Source organism: Schistocerca piceifrons, chromosome 7, assembly GCF_021461385.2.
Source record: "Schistocerca piceifrons isolate TAMUIC-IGC-003096 chromosome 7, iqSchPice1.1, whole genome shotgun sequence".
NCBI classification, from domain to species: domain Eukaryota; kingdom Metazoa; phylum Arthropoda; class Insecta; order Orthoptera; family Acrididae; genus Schistocerca; species Schistocerca piceifrons.
In genome coordinates this window covers 386,104,561-386,123,301 of record NC_060144.1, presented here as the reverse complement: position 1 = coordinate 386,123,301, position 18,741 = coordinate 386,104,561, and the positions used below count along the sequence as shown (strand labels likewise).

At 38.6% G+C, this 18,741-nt stretch overlaps 1 protein-coding gene across 3 annotated transcripts in view; it reads right to left on the bottom strand.

The window, feature by feature from the left end:
• Positions 1 to 2,463: 2,463 nt before the first annotated feature.
• The window catches only part of LOC124804696 (leucine-rich repeat-containing protein 24-like), a 370,900-nt gene continuing 354,622 nt past the window's right edge, over positions 2,464 to 18,741 (bottom strand). For all 3 annotated transcript variants that reach the window (XM_047264949.1, XM_047264950.1, XM_047264948.1), the window contains 2 exons: positions 17,192 to 17,381; positions 2,464 to 4,279 (listed from right to left, as the gene is read on the bottom strand). In XM_047264949.1, the coding sequence (XP_047120905.1) occupies positions 3,549 to 4,279; positions 17,192 to 17,381 (921 nt within the window). In that variant the 3' untranslated portion in view covers positions 2,464 to 3,548. The remainder of the gene's footprint in view (positions 4,280 to 17,191; positions 17,382 to 18,741) is intronic.

Genomic DNA, 18,741 nt, shown 5'->3' with positions numbered 1-18,741 from the left:
GCCTCCAATGTCCAGAAGCTTGCTGTTTATGAAGCGCTACATCATTCAATAAAACTAATGTTGCAATATTCTTCAGTAATCTGAAAAATATTTTGAACCATAATTCAGAGTTTAGTGATGAAACAGGGATTTTCAGTTTTGGTGAGACTGGTGCCTCAACAGTATAGACTCCGAAAAAATGACTTGCTTCTAAACGAATTAAGCAGCTGAACAAGGTTACCAGAGGGGAAAGAGGTACACTTGTGACCATAGTATGCATAATCGATGCTTGTGGTATTGCTCTTTCTCCAACAATAACATTCCCAAAAATCAATTTCAAGGGCCACATGCTCACAGGTGCTCCTCCAGGGACACTCCATAGGACTCGCAGCTACATCAGGCTGGATGGATAGAGTGTTGTTTCCACATGTTATGGAGCATTTTGTGCTTCTTTTTACTCATCCTAGACAACCATGAGAACCACTTTGCTATAGAGGCACTGAATATTGCTAAGGAAAATGGTGTAACAGTGCTAACCATTCCACAATCCTGCAGCAATCAAATGCAACCTCTTGATGTTTGTGTGTTCAGTCCATTCCAGGCTCATTACAACTCTGCAGTTGATTCATGGCTAATGCATTATCCTGGTAAACCACTGTCTATATATGATGTTGCTGGATGTGTTGGCAAAGCCTTCACTTGCTCAGTGACACCAACCAACATCATGACAGGTTTCAAGCAAACAGGTATTTTTCTATTTTTCCAGATGACTGTGATATTTTCACAGAATATGATTTTATGCATAGTTCTGTGACAGACTATGTTTTGATCAACAAAAACCCAGCCCCAGCACTAAATGACAGTGCTCCTCAAGTCTCATCAAATCAAAATTCAGTTGCTGTTCCTGTGACAGGCAATGATGCAAGCAGTGTAATCCCTGCTCTAGGAGCTACTGAGTGTCAAAGGCAGTCACAGAAAGACCCCTTTAATATTCTACCAGAGGAAGATCCACCATTGCAGAGTAGACCTATGATTGGTCCTGATATTTTCAAAGGTTATCCTAAAGACGATGGAAGAATAAGCAACAGAAGAAATAGAGAGATAGGAATGAGTTGCATCACAATAGATCCTCCAATTAAAGAGGTGTTTGAAGAACACTGAAGAATGCAGATGATGAAAGAGGAAAAGAAATGTAAATCTCACATGAGATGTCTATTTTCAAGAGACTCTGACTTAGCTGGGAAGTTGAAAATAAAATGTGTGCATCTTTAGATTATTCGCCCAGTGGAGATATCAGAAGTCAAACAGAGAACGATGAAGGAAAGCTGTCTGAGATGATTACATTTTAGTAGAGTTCCCTGCAAGAACTCATTTCGCTATGTAGGTAAAGTAATCAAGAATAGAGATGATGGTGGGGACTATAACGTGACATTTTCCCAAGGGGGGACAGAGGGGGGGGGGGGGGGGGTGGCAACAATCCCAATGTGTTTGTAGATCAGTATGTAGCCTACACTTCATACATGTCATAAAAAATGTAGTAATGGTCTTTCTTTGATATCAGTTTTAAAAAAATTTAATCTTTTGTGAATATTGTAAAAAATTGCAGTTGGTTTAAGAGATTGCATATATTAATTTTGTCTGACATTTAAATGTAGCCTGTGTTCTGAATGTTTTGAAAAATACATATTATGCTAGCATGAATGTACTTTTGCATGCTTGTTACACTGTACTCCAGTATGTGTTACACTCTGCCCCACACCGGGGCACACTGTAACTGTTTGCAACCATACTCAATATTTGCAATAAATACAACAATCTCAAGGCCAAACTGAGTCTGCCAGTTTTAAATGATTGTTTAAGGTTCCTTAAATAAAGACATGTGAAAAGATCATCATTTTCACAATCTTTTTTTTAAAAAAAATTTCCAAAATAACTTTTCTGTTACACTGTGCCCTACCTTCAGCTATAACATGATAATGCAACACAGTGGACCACATGCAAAGACACCAAGGAGTAGTTAAGTTGGAACCAGAATGCGTAGGTATAGGGAAACTTGCATGGGCAGACAAAATGGGAACTTGTACAACAAATTACTGAGAGCATTGCTTTTTGCAACTGTGTAGACACAGAAAGATTAGCAAAGAGTGTGAAGTGACAGAGGACATCATATAGCCAGTCTATAGTCTTTTCAAAAATTTCTAGATTAAATTTCAGTAAATAAAGCTATCTGCTTCATTAAACTTATAAAAGAAATTATTATTATTATTTTAAATTGTGCCCCTATTAGCAAGTTATTCAATTAAAGACACATGTTCTGCAACAGTCATTTTTAAATGCTGAAACATCATTGTTGAAAATTTCAGTCTTAGTTAAATTGTATTTCTTTTAATCTTGATTTTGCATGACAATGATGAAAATTCAGTGCAAAAAGCCATAAAATCAATATGAAGAGGAACAACATATTATACAATAAATTATACAATGTAAAAATAAAATCGTATTTATAGTCCACTATCAATAAGTATGATTTTTACATAAAACACTGTAATTAGAATATTTTCTTCAGTCAAATATATTATTGTATCTGTAGATAAAAGGCTAACCAGCTGTTTTTTTTTAAAAAAAAATGCATAATTCATTTATCCGTACTATTGGCTCAGTAAAATGCCATTTCTTATAAAATATACTGACAAATATAATATTAAATGAAACATTTGTTTAGCTGAACATGCGTATATTCTTTTGGAAGCCCAAAACAGCAGAAAAATAAATGCTAGATTTGCGGTTTTCATAATGAACCCCAATGATATAACAGGCTCAGAAATGCAAACACTTCTTTAATCATTTGTCATACTCTTCCATGAAAATAAAATCATGTGTTTCTACTAATGAAGAAATTGTTAAATGACATTCATAAAAAACATTTCTTTACTGCTGAGATGGAAGTCGTAACTGCTAACTGCTGTGGTAATTTTTGGAAACTCATGCAAAATTTCCACCTGTGAAATTCTGTTAGAGTTGTCAGTTTTGAATAAAACTATGAACAATCAAAATGTATCAAATCATATTTTATATAATCAGTACTTATTTTTCTTAGTTACAGGGGCTCTCCTCATGTTCTGCAAAGAAGTAATTTGTGTTTCATCTATAGAAATACTCTCAAATATATATCCATGTCTTTCAAGTTACTGAATAGAAGTAGCAATTTTAGTGCACAAAGACAAAAGTATGTTATATACAATTTTAAAGTCTACATTTAATCACAGAATCATTCTCCAGTCACATAAAATAGTTATATCGTTTCCAATGTACAATAACAGAAGGCACTTAAAAACAGTTTAACATTTCAAAGTTCTTAATGTATACCCTGTGTCACGAGCCCTCCATGTTAGTTCTAACACCTGAGGAACACACAATAGCGTTCACCAACATCAGACTATCGATTGTCTGTCTCTCACCCTCTCTCTCTCCTTTTGTTCTTGTATCAAGAACATTTGAAATACTGGCTACACAACAGTTTCACAACATTCTTCATATTAAACAGGGAGTCAGTTAAGTGTTGCACCGACCTACACTTCTGTACCATCCTCACCTTCATCCTCATACAGTGGGCCCGACACTGCATCTGCTGGCTTTTTCTTTGGTTTTGGTGGTGGCTTCGGTGGCACCTTTACACTCTTTGGAGCTGCTGGTGAGCCTGTCAAAGCCACATCATCTTCAATGCAGTTCTGTGATGAGACACTCTCTGTTACAGATCTCTGTGTCCATCCCGGCTCCTCCGCTGTCGGAGGAACAGGGGAATAATAGGGTGGCAATCCGGCACGATTTAAGGACAGTACAGAACTGCCATCAGCAGTAGTGCGCGGTCCCAAATTGTCGTACACAGGCAGTCTGGGCGGTAGCTCCAGCTGTAACTGAAGAGGTGTTGGAGGGCTGCTCCATGAAGGTACACGTGGCCTCCTTGGAATTGTCACATAACCGTTTGCAGAACGCGGTGGAACAGCAATTGCTGCAGGTGAAAATGGAGACTGAGAACGGGAATACGGCAGTGTTCCAAATGCGTGCGGAGTCACCATCACATACGGCTGAGGAGGTGGTGACTGAGGCCCATGTTGTGGAGGTAGTCGTGTACTGTCAGGAACTGTTGAAGCAGAGCTGCCAGCTGGAGACACCTGGCCTGGGAATGAGAGCAGGTCTGGCTGTCCACGTGGCCTCTGGCTGCTTACACCACACAATGAGCTGTCCAGAGAGTCCAAGGACCGCTCTTGGATTGGATCTTCACTGTCAATGACGCTTGGGGCTGTGTGGATGAAGAAAAGAATATCAGGCAGTAGTTAGTGTTTATTCATAATGCTCTGCAACGTGTTATTATTTATACAGTACAATTTATATTATGACAGAAACACTAAATGTCACAAAAATTATTTTAATGAGCTGACTGTTGATAACTCAATATTCATTTCATCACATTATTCATCTGCTTTCCCAGATATGTTAATGGCAGGCTTGACAAAAGTCAGTGTAAACAAAGATTGGTGAAAGAGTATTAAGCAGATGTAACAAAAAGAATGATAAATATAATACAACTAATAAAGTCATTAATACCAGCACCTGTAAAAAGCAAAATATTTGTTTCGCTTTATAATATTTTCTGTGTTGTGTCAATGAAGAATGAGATACAAGTCTTTAATAATGACCATGTCTATGGTTGATAGTACAATTAATTTTGAGAGTCTCACTTCTTCCATTTACAAGATTCACTGAGACAGTAATGCAGCTGAGGATCAAGATAGTCTGACTGTTGATCAATGCTTTGAGGAACTGTCTCAACAGAAGGAAAAAAAATTATTCATATAGTGAAATATGTAAAACTGTAAACCTCTCCTCAACCCCTGAAAATTGGGCTGACCACAGCAGTCCGTGCTCTGCCAGATGTGGTCCTGTTGGATACTAGCAGCACAACATTTATCCGCTAAGCCATTGAGCTGCACTCTGTAAAGTACGGAAAGTCTAATCCATTATCATGCTCACTGCAATCTTTATCCAACAAAAACTGTATTAATGGTAGGAAAATGAAGATTCAAACCCTATTAAATCACATGGCGCCTACTGAAGTATGACAGATTTGTTGTTCTCATTTTTTTCTGATGTAAATGATGTATTTTTGACCAATGCAATTCTTTGTGAAATATATGTAATTCCTAAATTTTATACACATCTGCAACTGCAGGATTAAGTTGGAGAGTACAATAAATGCTCATAATCGGAGTAATTCACTGAATAATGTAAACTTAAGTCAGCCATTCCATACACTATCACCAAGTTCAAGTTAAATCATACAAAAGTCGCTTAATTTACAGCTCTGTGCTACATTTAATATTGTATAGATTGTTTATGTGCATAATATTTTACCTATAAAAGCAAATTTCCACTGGAAATGGTTCAGTCTCTGATTCAAATGTTGTTGTTGTTGTTGTTGTTGTTGTGGTCTTCAGTCCTGAGACTGGTTTGATGCAGCTCTCCATGCTACTCTATCCTGTGCAAGCTGCCCTCCAGTACTAAATTGGTGATCCCTTGATGCGTCAGAACATGTCCTACCAACCGATCCCTTCTTCTAGTCAAGTTGTGCCACAAACTCCTCTTCTCCCCAATTCTATTCAATACCTCCTCATTAATTATGTGATCTCCCCATCTAATCTTCAGCATTCTTCTGTAGCACCACATTTCGAAAGCTTCTGTTCTCTTCTTGTCCAAACTATTTATCGTCCATGTTTCACTTCCATACATGGCTACACTCCATACAAATACTTTCAGAAATGACTTCCTGACACTTAAATCAATACTGGATGTTAACAAATTTCTCTTCTTCAGAAACGCTTTCCTTGCCATTTCCAGTCTACATTTTATACCCTCTCTACTTCGACCATCATCAGTTATTTTGCTCCCCAAATAGCAAAACTCCTTTACTACTTTAAGTGTCTCATTTCCTAATCTAATTCCCTCAGCATCACCCGACTTAATTCGACTACATTCCATTATCCTCGTTTTGCTTTTGTTGATGTTCATCTTATACCCTCCTTTCAAGACACTGTCCATTCCGTTCAACTGCTCTTCCAAGTCCTTTGCTGTCTCTGACAGAATTACAATGTCATCGGCGAACCTCAAAGTTTTCATTTCTTCTCCATGGATTTTAATACCTACTCCGAACTTTTCCTTTGTTTCCTTTACTTCTTGCTCAATATACGAATTGAATAGCATTGGGGAGAGGCTACAACCCTGTCTCACTCCCTTCCCAACCACTGCTTCCCTTCCATGTCCCTCGACTCTTATAACTGCCATCTGGTTTCTGTACAAATTGTAAATAGCCTTTCGCTCCCTGTATTTTACCCCTGCCACCTTCAGAATTCGAAAGAGGGTATTCCAGTCAACATTGTCAAAAGCTTTCTCTAAGTCTACAAATGCTAGAAATGTAGGTTTGCCTTTCCTCAATCTTTCCTCCAAGATACGTCGTAGGGTCAGTACTGCCTCACGTGTTGCTACATTTCTACGGAATCCAAACTGATCTTCCCCAAGGTCGGCTTCTACCAGTCTTTCCATTCGTCTGTAAAGAATTCGCGTTAGTATTTTGCAGCTGTAACTTATTTAACTGATAGTTTGGTAATTTTCACATCTGTCAACACCTGCTTTCTTTGGAATTGGAATTATTATATTCTTCTTGAAGTCTGAGGGAATTTTGCCTGTCTTATACATCTTGCTCACGAGATGGTAAAGTTTTGTCAGGACTGGCTCTCCCGAGGCTCTCAGTAGTTCTAATGGAATGTTGTCTACTCCCGGGGCCTTGTTTCGACTTAAGTCTTTCAGTGCTCTGTCAAACTCTTCAAATAGTTGTCAATAAAGCTTATGTGAAAGTTAATCACAACAGAATCACTGGAGAAAGTATCAAAGTGTAAAAGTTTTTGAAGACTAACTACTTTTGCTGTACAGAGTATTAGTAGTAATGTGTAAATTATGTCCAGAGATATAAACAAAGATTTGGCTGACAATGTGTTGCTAGAGCAATTGTTGCAAATCCTGACTGGATGATTGTAAGTATGATGGGATGGCAGCAACATTATACATCGAGAGACAGAGAACAGTTATTATCATGATTTTGAATTCCAGAAGAGCTGATTTTTTACTCAGTATATAGTAAATATTGAAGCCTATTCAGGGCACAACAATTATGAGCAATACACACAATAAAGGATAATTTCAATTTATGCTGTGAATTAATATGACATTGATGAGATGGTACAAAATTGTTCCCTCATTTAGAAAGAATGCCTTTTATTACAGGTAGCTTACCATGAGAGCTAAATGTAAGACATGAATCATTAACATACTAAGCACATAAAATGAAAGTTAATATAATGTTTGTTATAATGCTTTTAACTCAATAATTTGAAATTATATTCTCCTTCATTATTAAATCCAGAAAATATCCAACAAAATCCAGAATAAAATTTTCACTCTCCAGTGGAGTGTGTACTGTTATGAAACTTCCTAGCAGATTAAAACTGTGTGACACACTAAGACTTGAACCACTGACCTTTGCCTTTTGCAAAGTGCTCTACTGAACAAGTTGTCTAAGCACAACTCACAACCCATCCTCACAGCTTTATTTCCACCAGTACCTTCTAGACTTCACAGAAGTTCTCCTCTCTACATAATATGCTTTCTTTCTTCCAGGAGTGCTCCTGGAAGAAAGAATGCATCTTTTGTAGACAGGGCTTAGCCACAACAGGAGAGCTTCTGTGAAGTGTGGAAAGTGGTGATGAGTACTGGTGGGTATAAAGCTGTAAGGATACATTATGAGTCATGCTTGGGTAGTTCAGTCAGTAGAACACTTGCCTGCAAAAGGCAAAGATCTTGAGTTCGAGTCTTGATCAAGCAAGCAGTTTTAATCTGCTAGGAAGTTTCATATCAGTGCAAAGTGAACATTTCATTCTGGAAATATCCCCCATACAATGGCTGCTAAGCCAAGCCTCTGCAATGTCCTTTCTTCCAGGAGTATTAGTCCTGCAAGATTTGCAGGAGAGCTCCTATGAAGTTTGGAAGGTAGGATGAAGTTTGGAAGGTAGAAGATGAGTTACTGGTGGCAGTAAAGCTGTAAGGGCAGACTGTGAGTCATGCTTAGGCAGCTCAGTTTGTAGAGCACATGCTTGTCAAAGGCAGGGGTCCCGAGTTTGAGTCCGAAATACTGGCCGAAATACTACATGTCTTTTTCTAAAGCTGTTTCACAGAGGATGACTGCACTGTAGTTCCTTCTCTAGATTGTCGTCTATTTCGATATCTACCATTTTGTCATCTGTGCGACAGATGGATAGAGAAACAATTAAAATCACTCAAAAGAGGAAAGGCCGCTGGACCTGATGGGATACCAGTTCGATTTTACACGAGTACACGAAGGAACTTGCCCCTCTTCTTGCAGTGGTGTACCGTAGGTCTCTAGAAAAGCGTAGCATTCCAAAGGATTGGAAAAGGGCACAGCTCATCCCCGTTTTCAAGAAGGGACGTCGAACAGATGTGCAGAACTATAGACCTATATCTCTAACGTTGACCAGTTGTAGAATTTTGGAACACGTATTAAGTTTGAGTATAATGACTTTTCTGGAGACTAGAAATCTACTCTGTAGGAATCAGCATGGGTTTCGAAAAAGACGATTGTGTGAAACCCGGCTTGCACTATTCATCCACGAGACTCAGAGGGCCATAGACACCGCTTCCCAGGTAGATGCCGTGTTTCTTGACTTCCACAAGGCGTTCAATACAGTTCCCCACAGTCGTTTAATGAACAAAGTAAGAGCATATGGACTATCAGACCAATTGTGTGATTGGATTGAAGAGGTCCTAGATAACAGAACGCAGCATGTCATTCTAAATGGAGAGAAGTCTTCAGAAGTAAGAGTGATTTCAGTGTGCCGCAGGGGAGTGTCGTAGGGCCGTTGCTATTCACAATATACATAAATGACCTTGTGGTGATGTCAGAAGTTCACTGAGGCTTTTTGCAGATGATGCTGTGGTATATCGAGAGTATGCAACAATGGAAAATTGTACTGAAATGCAGGAGGATCTGCAGCGAATTGACGAATGGTGCAGGGAATGGCAATTGAATCTCAATGTAGAAAAGTGTAATGTGCTGCAAATACATAAAAGAAAGATCCCGTATCATTTAGCTACAATATAGCAGGTCAGCAACTGGAAGCAGTAAATTCCATAAATTATCTGGGAGTACGCATGAGGAGTGATTTAAAATGGAATGATCATATAAAGTTGATCGTCGGTAAAGCAGATGCCAGACTGAGATTCATTGGAAGAATCCTAAGGAAATGCAATCCGAAACCAAAGGAAGTAGGTTGCAGTACGCTTGTTCGCCCACTGCTTGAATACTACTCAGCAGTGTGGGATCCGTACCAGATAGGGTTGATAGAAGAGATACAGAAGATCCAACAGAGAGCAGCGCGCTTCATTACACGATCATTTAGTAATCATGAAAGCGTTATGGAGATGATAGATAAACTCCAGTGGAAGACTCTGCAGGAGAGACGCTTAGTAGCTCGGTATGGGCTTTTGTTGAAGTTTCGAGAACATACCTTCACTGAGGAGTCAAGCAATATATTGCTCCCTCCTACGTATATCTCGCGAAGAGACCATGAGGATAAAATCAGAGAGATTAGAGTCCACACAGAGGCATACCAAGAATCCTTCTTTCCATGAACAATACGAGACTGGAATAGAAGGGAGAACCGATAGAGGTACTCAAGGTACCCTCCGCCACACACCGTCAGGTGGCTTGCGGAGTATGGATGTAGATGTAGATGTAGATTCCAGTACTCAGTTTTAATCTGCCAGGAACTTTCATCCAACAAATTTATCAACGTATTATGAAACATTGGTCTAAAATATTCACAAATGGTAATTTATTCAAATTTAAATCAATCATTTTAGTTTGCCACTGAGAGTTAAAAATCTGAAACAGAAAGAACTGCATCTGCAGTAACCCTGATGGACATCAAAAAGGCAAAGGTTAATACTACTCAAAAATTGATAGTCAGAAAATAAATTTTAACTTTTATACCACCTAGATGATGTTTTGAAAAAAGTGTTTACAAAATAAGTAAATCACAGACCAAACAAAGACATATATCCAAGTAACTGAAGCTTGCAATCAATATATGAAATTAACTTTGTGATAATACTGGTGTAAGTCAATATCATCACAAAACAGGCAAGCGATGTAAGTCATAGTGCTGATGCACTCATTGTATTCTTACAGCACACTTAAATGTGACATGTGTACATTTGAGATTTGTGTTCATGAAACATTTCACGTGCATAGTGATAGCAAACTAGCTGATAAATGTTCCATTTAATCAAGATAGGATATTCATTATGTGAGCAAGCAAATATGATTTTTGTGCAGACCACCTGAATGGTAATGAACACAGGGCTGTATCAAAATGTGGTTCCATGCAGAAGACAGGCAAATAATCCAACTTTTGCTGCTATTCATCATCAAATTACTGAGACAGGAACTGTAGCAACACAAATGCTGGGTCAAGCCCTAAGCTGAGATTTGCTGACACATCTGTCAATAGTGAACACTTTCACTATGCTGTGAAATAAAATTCAGATATCATCACACAACACATAATCATTCCCTACAATGACTCCTGTAGTCCCACATAGAAGTTACTTCAGCAACAGTTTATGTAACTAGATCATGGTCTTTCACCTGCCGATAATCAGCAAAATAAGAATTGCTGCCCTAGATATGTTCCACTAATAGGATATATGTTGTTTGTATCTTCACTCTGATTGCACGTTGGCAGTATTTGGAAGAGAAGAAAAAACAAATTTTCAAAAACAATTTTAGTGAGCAGTTGTTGTAGACGTACTGAATCTGTGCTATATTGGCGAGGATCAATGCCATGGTCTATGCTTTCCACCAACATTAGTATGTATGATTATTACCTGTGGGGGCAACATACAACAACTGGTATGTGCAGTACATGTTTTTAATGCAGGGGCACTTCATCAAGCCATCATAAATATACACAAATCTATTTGAGGAAATAAAGGGGAATTTCAAATCTTGTGATTTTGAGCTTTCGTTTCTAGTGCAGTGAATGGCATGTTCCTTTTTTGGGTGATACATTTGGAGCCATATATCTATATCTATATCTAAAACCAAAGATGATGAGACTTACCAAACAAAAGTGCTGGCAGGTCGATAGACACACAAACAAACACAAACATACACACAAAATACACACAGAATTTTGTGTGTATGTTTGTGTTTGTTTGTGTGTCTATCGACGTGCCAGCGCTTTTGTTTGGTAAGTCTCATCATCTTTGTTTTTAGATATATTTTTCCCACGTGGAATGTTTTCCTCTATTATATTTATATCTATATCTACATCTACATCTTCTCAAATGACCATGTGGTACATGGCACATGATACCTTGTACAACTACCAATCATTCCCTTTCCTGTTCCACTCGCAAATGGAGCAAGGGGCAAATGAATGCCTATATGCCTCCATATGAGCCCTAATATTTTGCATCTTGTTTTGTGATCCACACACAAAATTTATGCTGCCAGCAGCAGAATCATGCAGTCAGTGACAAATGCTGGTTCTCTAAATTTCTCAATAGTGCTTCATTAAAAATGTTGCTTTCCCTCCAGGGATTCCCATCTGAGATCATGAAGAATCTCTGTAATACTTTCATGTTGAACAAATGTGCCGAGCCGCTAACAAATCTAGAAACACACGTCTGAACTGCTTCAATGTCTTCCTTTAATCCAGCCTGAAGCGTATGGCAGACATTCAAATAGTACTCAAGAATGGGTTACAACAGATTCTATATGTGATCTCTTTTATGGATTAGCTGCTTTCCAGAAATCTAGGGATATGGAATATGTCTGTTGCTCTTCTTCCACAGTTCAAGGATACTGTGTGAGACAAGGATAATCTGAGTTTCAAATGAGTGATGTTTTCTAAATCAGTCCCAATGAACCAAAGTCAGCCACTTGCCTTCCCTACTGCTAACCGTACATGCTCATTTCATTTCATATCACTTTGCAACATTATGCCTAGATACTGAATTGTCATGATTGTGCCAAGTAACACTCCATATATACTGTATTCAGATATTACAGGCTTGGTTTTCCTACTCATCTGCATTAACTTACATTTTTCCTTCATTTAGAACAAGCTGTCACTCATCACACTGTTTAGAAATACTGTCTAAGTAATCCTGTATCATCCTAAAGTCACACAACAATGACGCTTTTCCAAACACTACATTGTCATCAGCAAGGGGTTACACATTGCTGCTCACCATACCTATCTGATTATTTATGTATATACAGAACAAGAGCAGTCCTATCAAACTTCCCTGAGGCACTGCTGACTATACCCTTGTCTCTGACAAATGTGCATCATCCAGGTGAAAGTACAGGGATTATATTACATAAGAAGCCTTCGCATCTGGAAACCTGTTCCATTTGCTCCAACTTTCGTTAACAGTCTGCACTGAGGCACTGCATCAAATGCTTTCCAGAAATCTAGGGATATGGAATATGTCTGTTGCTCTTCTTCCACAGTTCAAGGATACTGTGTGAGACAAGGGTAATCTGAGTTTCAAATGAGTGATGTTTTCTAAATCAGTCCTGATTTGCAGACAGAACCATTTTTGCCTCAAGGAAATTTATTATATTCAAACCTATAAAATGTTCAAAAATCCTGCAGCAAACCAATGTTAAGGATAGTGAACTGTAATTTTGTGGGTCGATTTCTTTACCCTTTATCATGTACTAGTGTCACATGCACTTTTTTTCACTCACCTGGGAATTTACACAGGAAGAGAGATTTGCAACTAAGTGAGAGACCAATGCCATACAGTATTCTCTACGAAATCAAATTGCGATTCCGTCTGGACCTCATAACTTATTTGTTTTCAACTCTTTCAGTTGCTTCTCTGCACCAGGGATGCCTATTACTACGCCCTCCACACAGGATTCTGTGCGATGGTCAAACAGTGATATGTTTGTATGATCCTCCTGTGTAACAATTTCTCAAATGCAAAATTTAATACTTCAGCTTTTCTTGTGGTGTCTCCTTTGTGTGCAGAGACAAAAGTTATACTACTGAAACTGATGATGGATGTAAGCCAGATTTGTTTGTTGGTAAATGAGGAGAAAGAAAATGGCAAGTGACACCATGCACTGAGGTGGACCTGTTCTCTCCAGCAGCTTGATTAGGTCATATAAGAGCGTGTAATGAGAGGTGAGTGTGGCAATTTAATTTTGGCGCAGCTCAACTTAGTTCTCCATCTGTTAGTATTTTAGGATGTGCCTACTCACTGCCAAAATAACAAAAGTGGTGCAATTTATTGCAAAGACTACACTCATACATACTCACTCACTCAACACACACACACACACACACACACACACACACACACACACACACACACGAAGTAAACAATTGGAGCCACCACACAACCAAAGATGACCGGTGTCAGAAGTTATCAGTAGTGAATCTTAATTACCATTGGGTAAGCAAATATCATTAACTGCCAACTTAAGTTTTATTACCATTATCGTATGAGTACTGTGTTCTATTTATTTAAGATCTAAGTTAGTAAACTGTAAGAGTTTCTAGAAGTTCCACTATGAGAAGCAAGAGGGCAGCTTAGGAGAATGCCTCTGTCAACAATGAGTTACCGAAAGGGCTGAGCACGACGCAAGTCAGAGAGAAAGGGAGAGTACCAGAGAAATAAGTGGGAAAAAGGGCAGAATGAGGAGGAATAAGAGAGAATTTTGTGGTAACCAGAAGCCATTATAGTCAATAAAACAGTCTGACAAGAGTTTAAGAGGATAAACAAGATAGCAAAAATTGATTACTAAAATGTAAGAATGATCCAATGGAAGCTCTAGAACAGAGTGACAGCACAGTGGATGGTGACCATTTCTCTCTTCCACTTCAGCTAGCGACTTGCGCAATTACAGGAGAGAATAATTAGTGAAGAAAATAAAGTCAGGCAATTACTCTCAAGAAAGACATTCTGTCTGATAGATCCTTTTTAAAAAGCATAGCTTTAAAAAGTAACATTCATTTGCAAATACAAGAAAGTGGGGAAGGAAGTAATGGTAAAAAGGGGACTCAATGATATTCTTCTAGAAGAAAGGGAAAAAATGCAAAATGCAATGTAAATAAGCAGTAAAGTTAAGATATAGTCTATGGAAACTAAAATTACCTGTATCGATGAGCTAGAGATTTTTCTGAATGGCACCACTGAGAAAGAAACACAGCCATGAAATTTGGAATACCACGGACAGTTTGTTTACTGTACTGCAAGTAATGTTATGTCATTTATTTGAATGTTTGTATATTAAAAGCCTGGAACTTGAGGAGGTCTGCTCACAACAGAACCACCGTAGCTTGTTTGTCACCAGCGGTTCACATAGAGGAGGCTCAAGGGGTAGTCAAACTGCAGTGATAGAAGTGGTGGGCCGCTAACAAACAGTTTAGAGTGGCAACAGCCGTGTGTGGTTGGATATCCGTGAGAGCCCAGGGAGTATACGGACTGAAATTTTAGGCACTGGAAGTGGCCGCAGCCAACTGGCTATCTACTCAGCTGCTTCCCCTTCCCCCATTTTACAAGTATGTCGGCCACAGATGGGCTGGCTCAGCTGTCAGTTTCACCAGCTTGATGACATGCACCCCTGTCCACCACCAACCAGTGCAGTGAAAGTGTGTTGCTCTAAACATTTTTTGTCAACAGGATTGGTGACTGGTAAATCATTTTCTGTTGCTAAATAACTGCAGAAAGTTTAATACCCCTGTTCCCTTTATTTTTGTTCACTGTGTTACAAATCTGCATGTATAATTGTGAAGTATAATAAGGTTTCTTGTGGACAGACAGCTAGGCTTACCAACACTCGACAATGAATGACACTTACTTTTCCATTAAGGCTTTTAGTTAAGTAACTTATCATGATCTCCTGTGTGGGCATAAATTGATTTGTTTTAGTTTTTGTGACTATTTAATTAAAAAAAAAAGAAACGGCATCCCAAAGCAATGTTTAGGCTAGTTATGTTTACTTTTTATGTAAGAATCCTTTGTACTGAGGCTCTCTCTGAGACAAATTCCACTTTGATGTTTGTAAAATGTCTCTGTATACTTTTTGTTCTTGACTTCCTTTTATTAAAGAAAAATAATGAATTTAATTTATTTAATTATGCATTAAAAAAAATTTCTCAAGCTATCTGTAACCACAGAGCCTGAGCAGAGGACTATCAAATGGTGGCAGAGAAATTTCAGTGATCACCAATCAGTTCATTCAAAATTCCTCAAAATGGGAGGGAGAGAGAGGGGGAGGTGGGGAGGGAGGGAGGGAGGGAGGGAGGGAGGGAGAGAGGGAGAGAGAGAGGGAGAGAGAGAGAGAGAGAGAGAGAGAGAGAGAGAGAGAGAGAGAGAGAGAGAAAGCACGCAACCAGAGATGACCTGAGTAAGAAGTTATCAATAGTATGTATTAATTACGATTGGGTGAAGGGTAGCCCTCTGTTGTTTGACCACGGAGAGAGCAAGATTCCATGCAGAATTTAAGCAAAGACCTACATCTCTATTTACAAGCTAACTTGCTAACTTAGTCTCAAGAGATTCATTAATAATACTATCCACATAGCTGCAAGCACATGACTGAATCATCTACATACCTAGCAAAAGTACATAGGTTTCAATGTGACTGACTCAAAGGCACATTCCTCAAAACGTTCCTTAAACAGATTAACAACAATAAGTGTCAAAGGGCTCCCTATTGCAACTCCATCTGTCTGCTCATAGAACTAGCCACTGCATAAAAAGTGACAAGTCAACACATGTCGAAATAGATTCACCAAAGAGTAATACTGCAACAGCTGAGAGGCTTGCTTTGCATTCACTTAGGGTGACTCCTGATATTGTTATCTTACCCCTGGCCAAGGGCAATGCTACCATGGTGTTGGTCAGGCAGGACTATGAGTGCACTATGCTACAGCATACATATTTGAATGTTGCACTATAATTTTATGTTGCGGCTTGATGAAAAATTAATTTCTTTGATTGGTATATAAGGATAAACAGTGAAGGCAGCTATTTCTTGAAGTAAATCAAATAATATTTTGCAGATATGAATATGGATGAGCAGCTAAGCAAGCTACTGATGAACAGAACATTAAATAATCTGATCACAACCATGACCACTTTGGTAGCAATGAATGTAAAAGAAGTTAGCAGGAAACTACAGTAGAGTCACAAGAAGAATTCTCAATGAAAATAGTTATCACAAGTGAGAAGCAATTACAGAGCAGAATATAGAGGTAGACAGAATTGAGGAAATGCTCTGAAAACAAAAAGTTCTGAGCGAAAAACATCAGGAAATGGAAATTGCTAGAGAGACAAAATTTGTTACATGGGTACTAGAATAGGACACGCAGTTCATGAAAATGTCTGACATAAAATTCAGGGAATGGTGCAAAGTGCAGGACAAAATATCCTGCCAATGGAGAAAGGAACAAACCAAACAAGAACACAAGGTTTCTCAGGCGGTGGAATAAGACACACTGATTATTTGTGAATGGTTCCTTGGGCTGAGAATCTATGTGACTGGATGAGGTCTTAAACTAGAAAAAGAATGGTAGCCCAAAAGCTATTGACATCTCAGTGCCATTACGTGTGACTTCATCGCAAGCATCGATCAGCTACAGTGGCTAGTTAGCTTTCCTCGTTTCTTTTAATTGAAGTCAAAGATTTAACATTCAACATAATAAAATATCATCATAGACACTCAACTCCTGATAATTTATAAACAGTGAAATAAGGTAAGGCTGCCACTCATTGTATAGGCACAGCATCGGCTGTGCTGATCGGTACAGGCACACAAACAACTTTTGTGTGTGTGTGTGTGTGTGTGTGTGTGTGTGTGTGTGTGTGTGTCCATGGTGGGGGGAGCTGTCTGATGAAGACTGTGATGACAACAGTAGCAACAGTCGTAAATATACTGATTAACTATTTTTCCACATATCATTATTTGAACATTAAAAGGATTTCTGTCAAATAGTTTAATAATATCTGAAGTAATGGGAATGTAAAATATTATGATAATATTTAACAGAGTACTCACACAGGACTGAACCATTATCAATCAATGTCATTTTGACTTCAGCGAGATCTCCTGTGGATGAGGCCGAATCAATACGCCTTGGAGGCTTCTGGACAGGGTTTATTTTTGTAATAAGGCCTTTCTCCTGTTCATCCGAAGCACCATTATGGTTGCTAGCAGATAAAGAACCATCACCAGCCACCTTCTTTACCTGTGGATGATGCCAGATATTTCATTAATCACACACACTTATTATGTCACTCTCTGCACATCAGTCTTAATATCTAATTATATTTGCACAGAATGCTGCTAGTAGATACATAGATTGTTCTTGGAAAAATTATGAAGGTAGAATGAGACTGAAAAGTTGTCTTCAGTTACCTTCAGCAGTTTGAACAATTGGGCCATGTTGACAAATCAGTCTCAGGGAAAATTAAAAGAATGAGGGCAGGCCACAGCTGGAAGTTACTAAACAGCATCATATTTCTTGGCAATATTATATGACTTCTGATCAAGGTATGGCATGACTTTTTTCACTGTGTAATAACTGCAAAGCCTTAACACTTTCTATTTCTTCACATTGTGTGCCACTGACTTTTTTCCTTCACACAGAACTGCCTTAAAAGTTCTGAAAGAAATTATTCTACTTCTTCAATTAATTCTGCTACATTAGTCACTGTTCCACAAATTAGCTAATGAATTATTTTCTACCTTATTAGAGTTGGCTTACAAGAGTTTTGAACTTACTGACTGTTATATGCAAATGTCACTTGAGATGATATTGCTTATTGTTTTAGTATTGTGCCATGAATTTGTAATTCATGAAGTGTCTTGTTTCCCTCATCCAGCTGGCTATGTTAGCCATGCTCTCGCACTATCACTTGGATAACAGGTTGTGTGCCATTCGCAGGGCCATCACGCAGTCTAGGGATTTGTCTGCACAGCAGTTGGAGTCCAGAGTTGGTTGAAAGCTAAGAAAAAGATGCCCTCTCCAAGCTGGTACACCATGAACATATGTAAGGGACCTCACGAACAGTCAGTGTTAGATGTGGCATGGCCACTTGTGGACACAAACAATCCAGTAGGGTGATTGGTGTCTTTTCCCAGGTGAGAGGACAGTGATTCCAATGGAGATGTAGACAGTGGCTTTCAGATTAAAAGACAGGCACTAACTGGGTGCTTTTGTGACCACCAGCAATATTTTGATCAGTCAAGTGATATAGCATAGTGCACAGTGAAGAGTACAGACTGTGTGCTGAGTGTATCAGATGAACAGTAATATTACATACAGAAGAACTGTTGGTACAGTTCAGTGTGTTTGGTGGTTGTGTAGTGGCACACTGGTTTTATGTAAATAGTTAAAGATGAGTATCATGCAGTGTTAAAAACTTTTTTCTTTTTTTTTTAAGTGACTACAGTTCATATAAAAACTGAGTTGCTGGAGAATCATGGCACTGTCACTGGACACTGTTTAGTATTGGCAATAAATTTAGCTCTCCAAGTTAGTAGTATGTCATATGCCATCTTCTTCTCCTCCATGTACTCAACATAAGAGACAACATATGCCATCA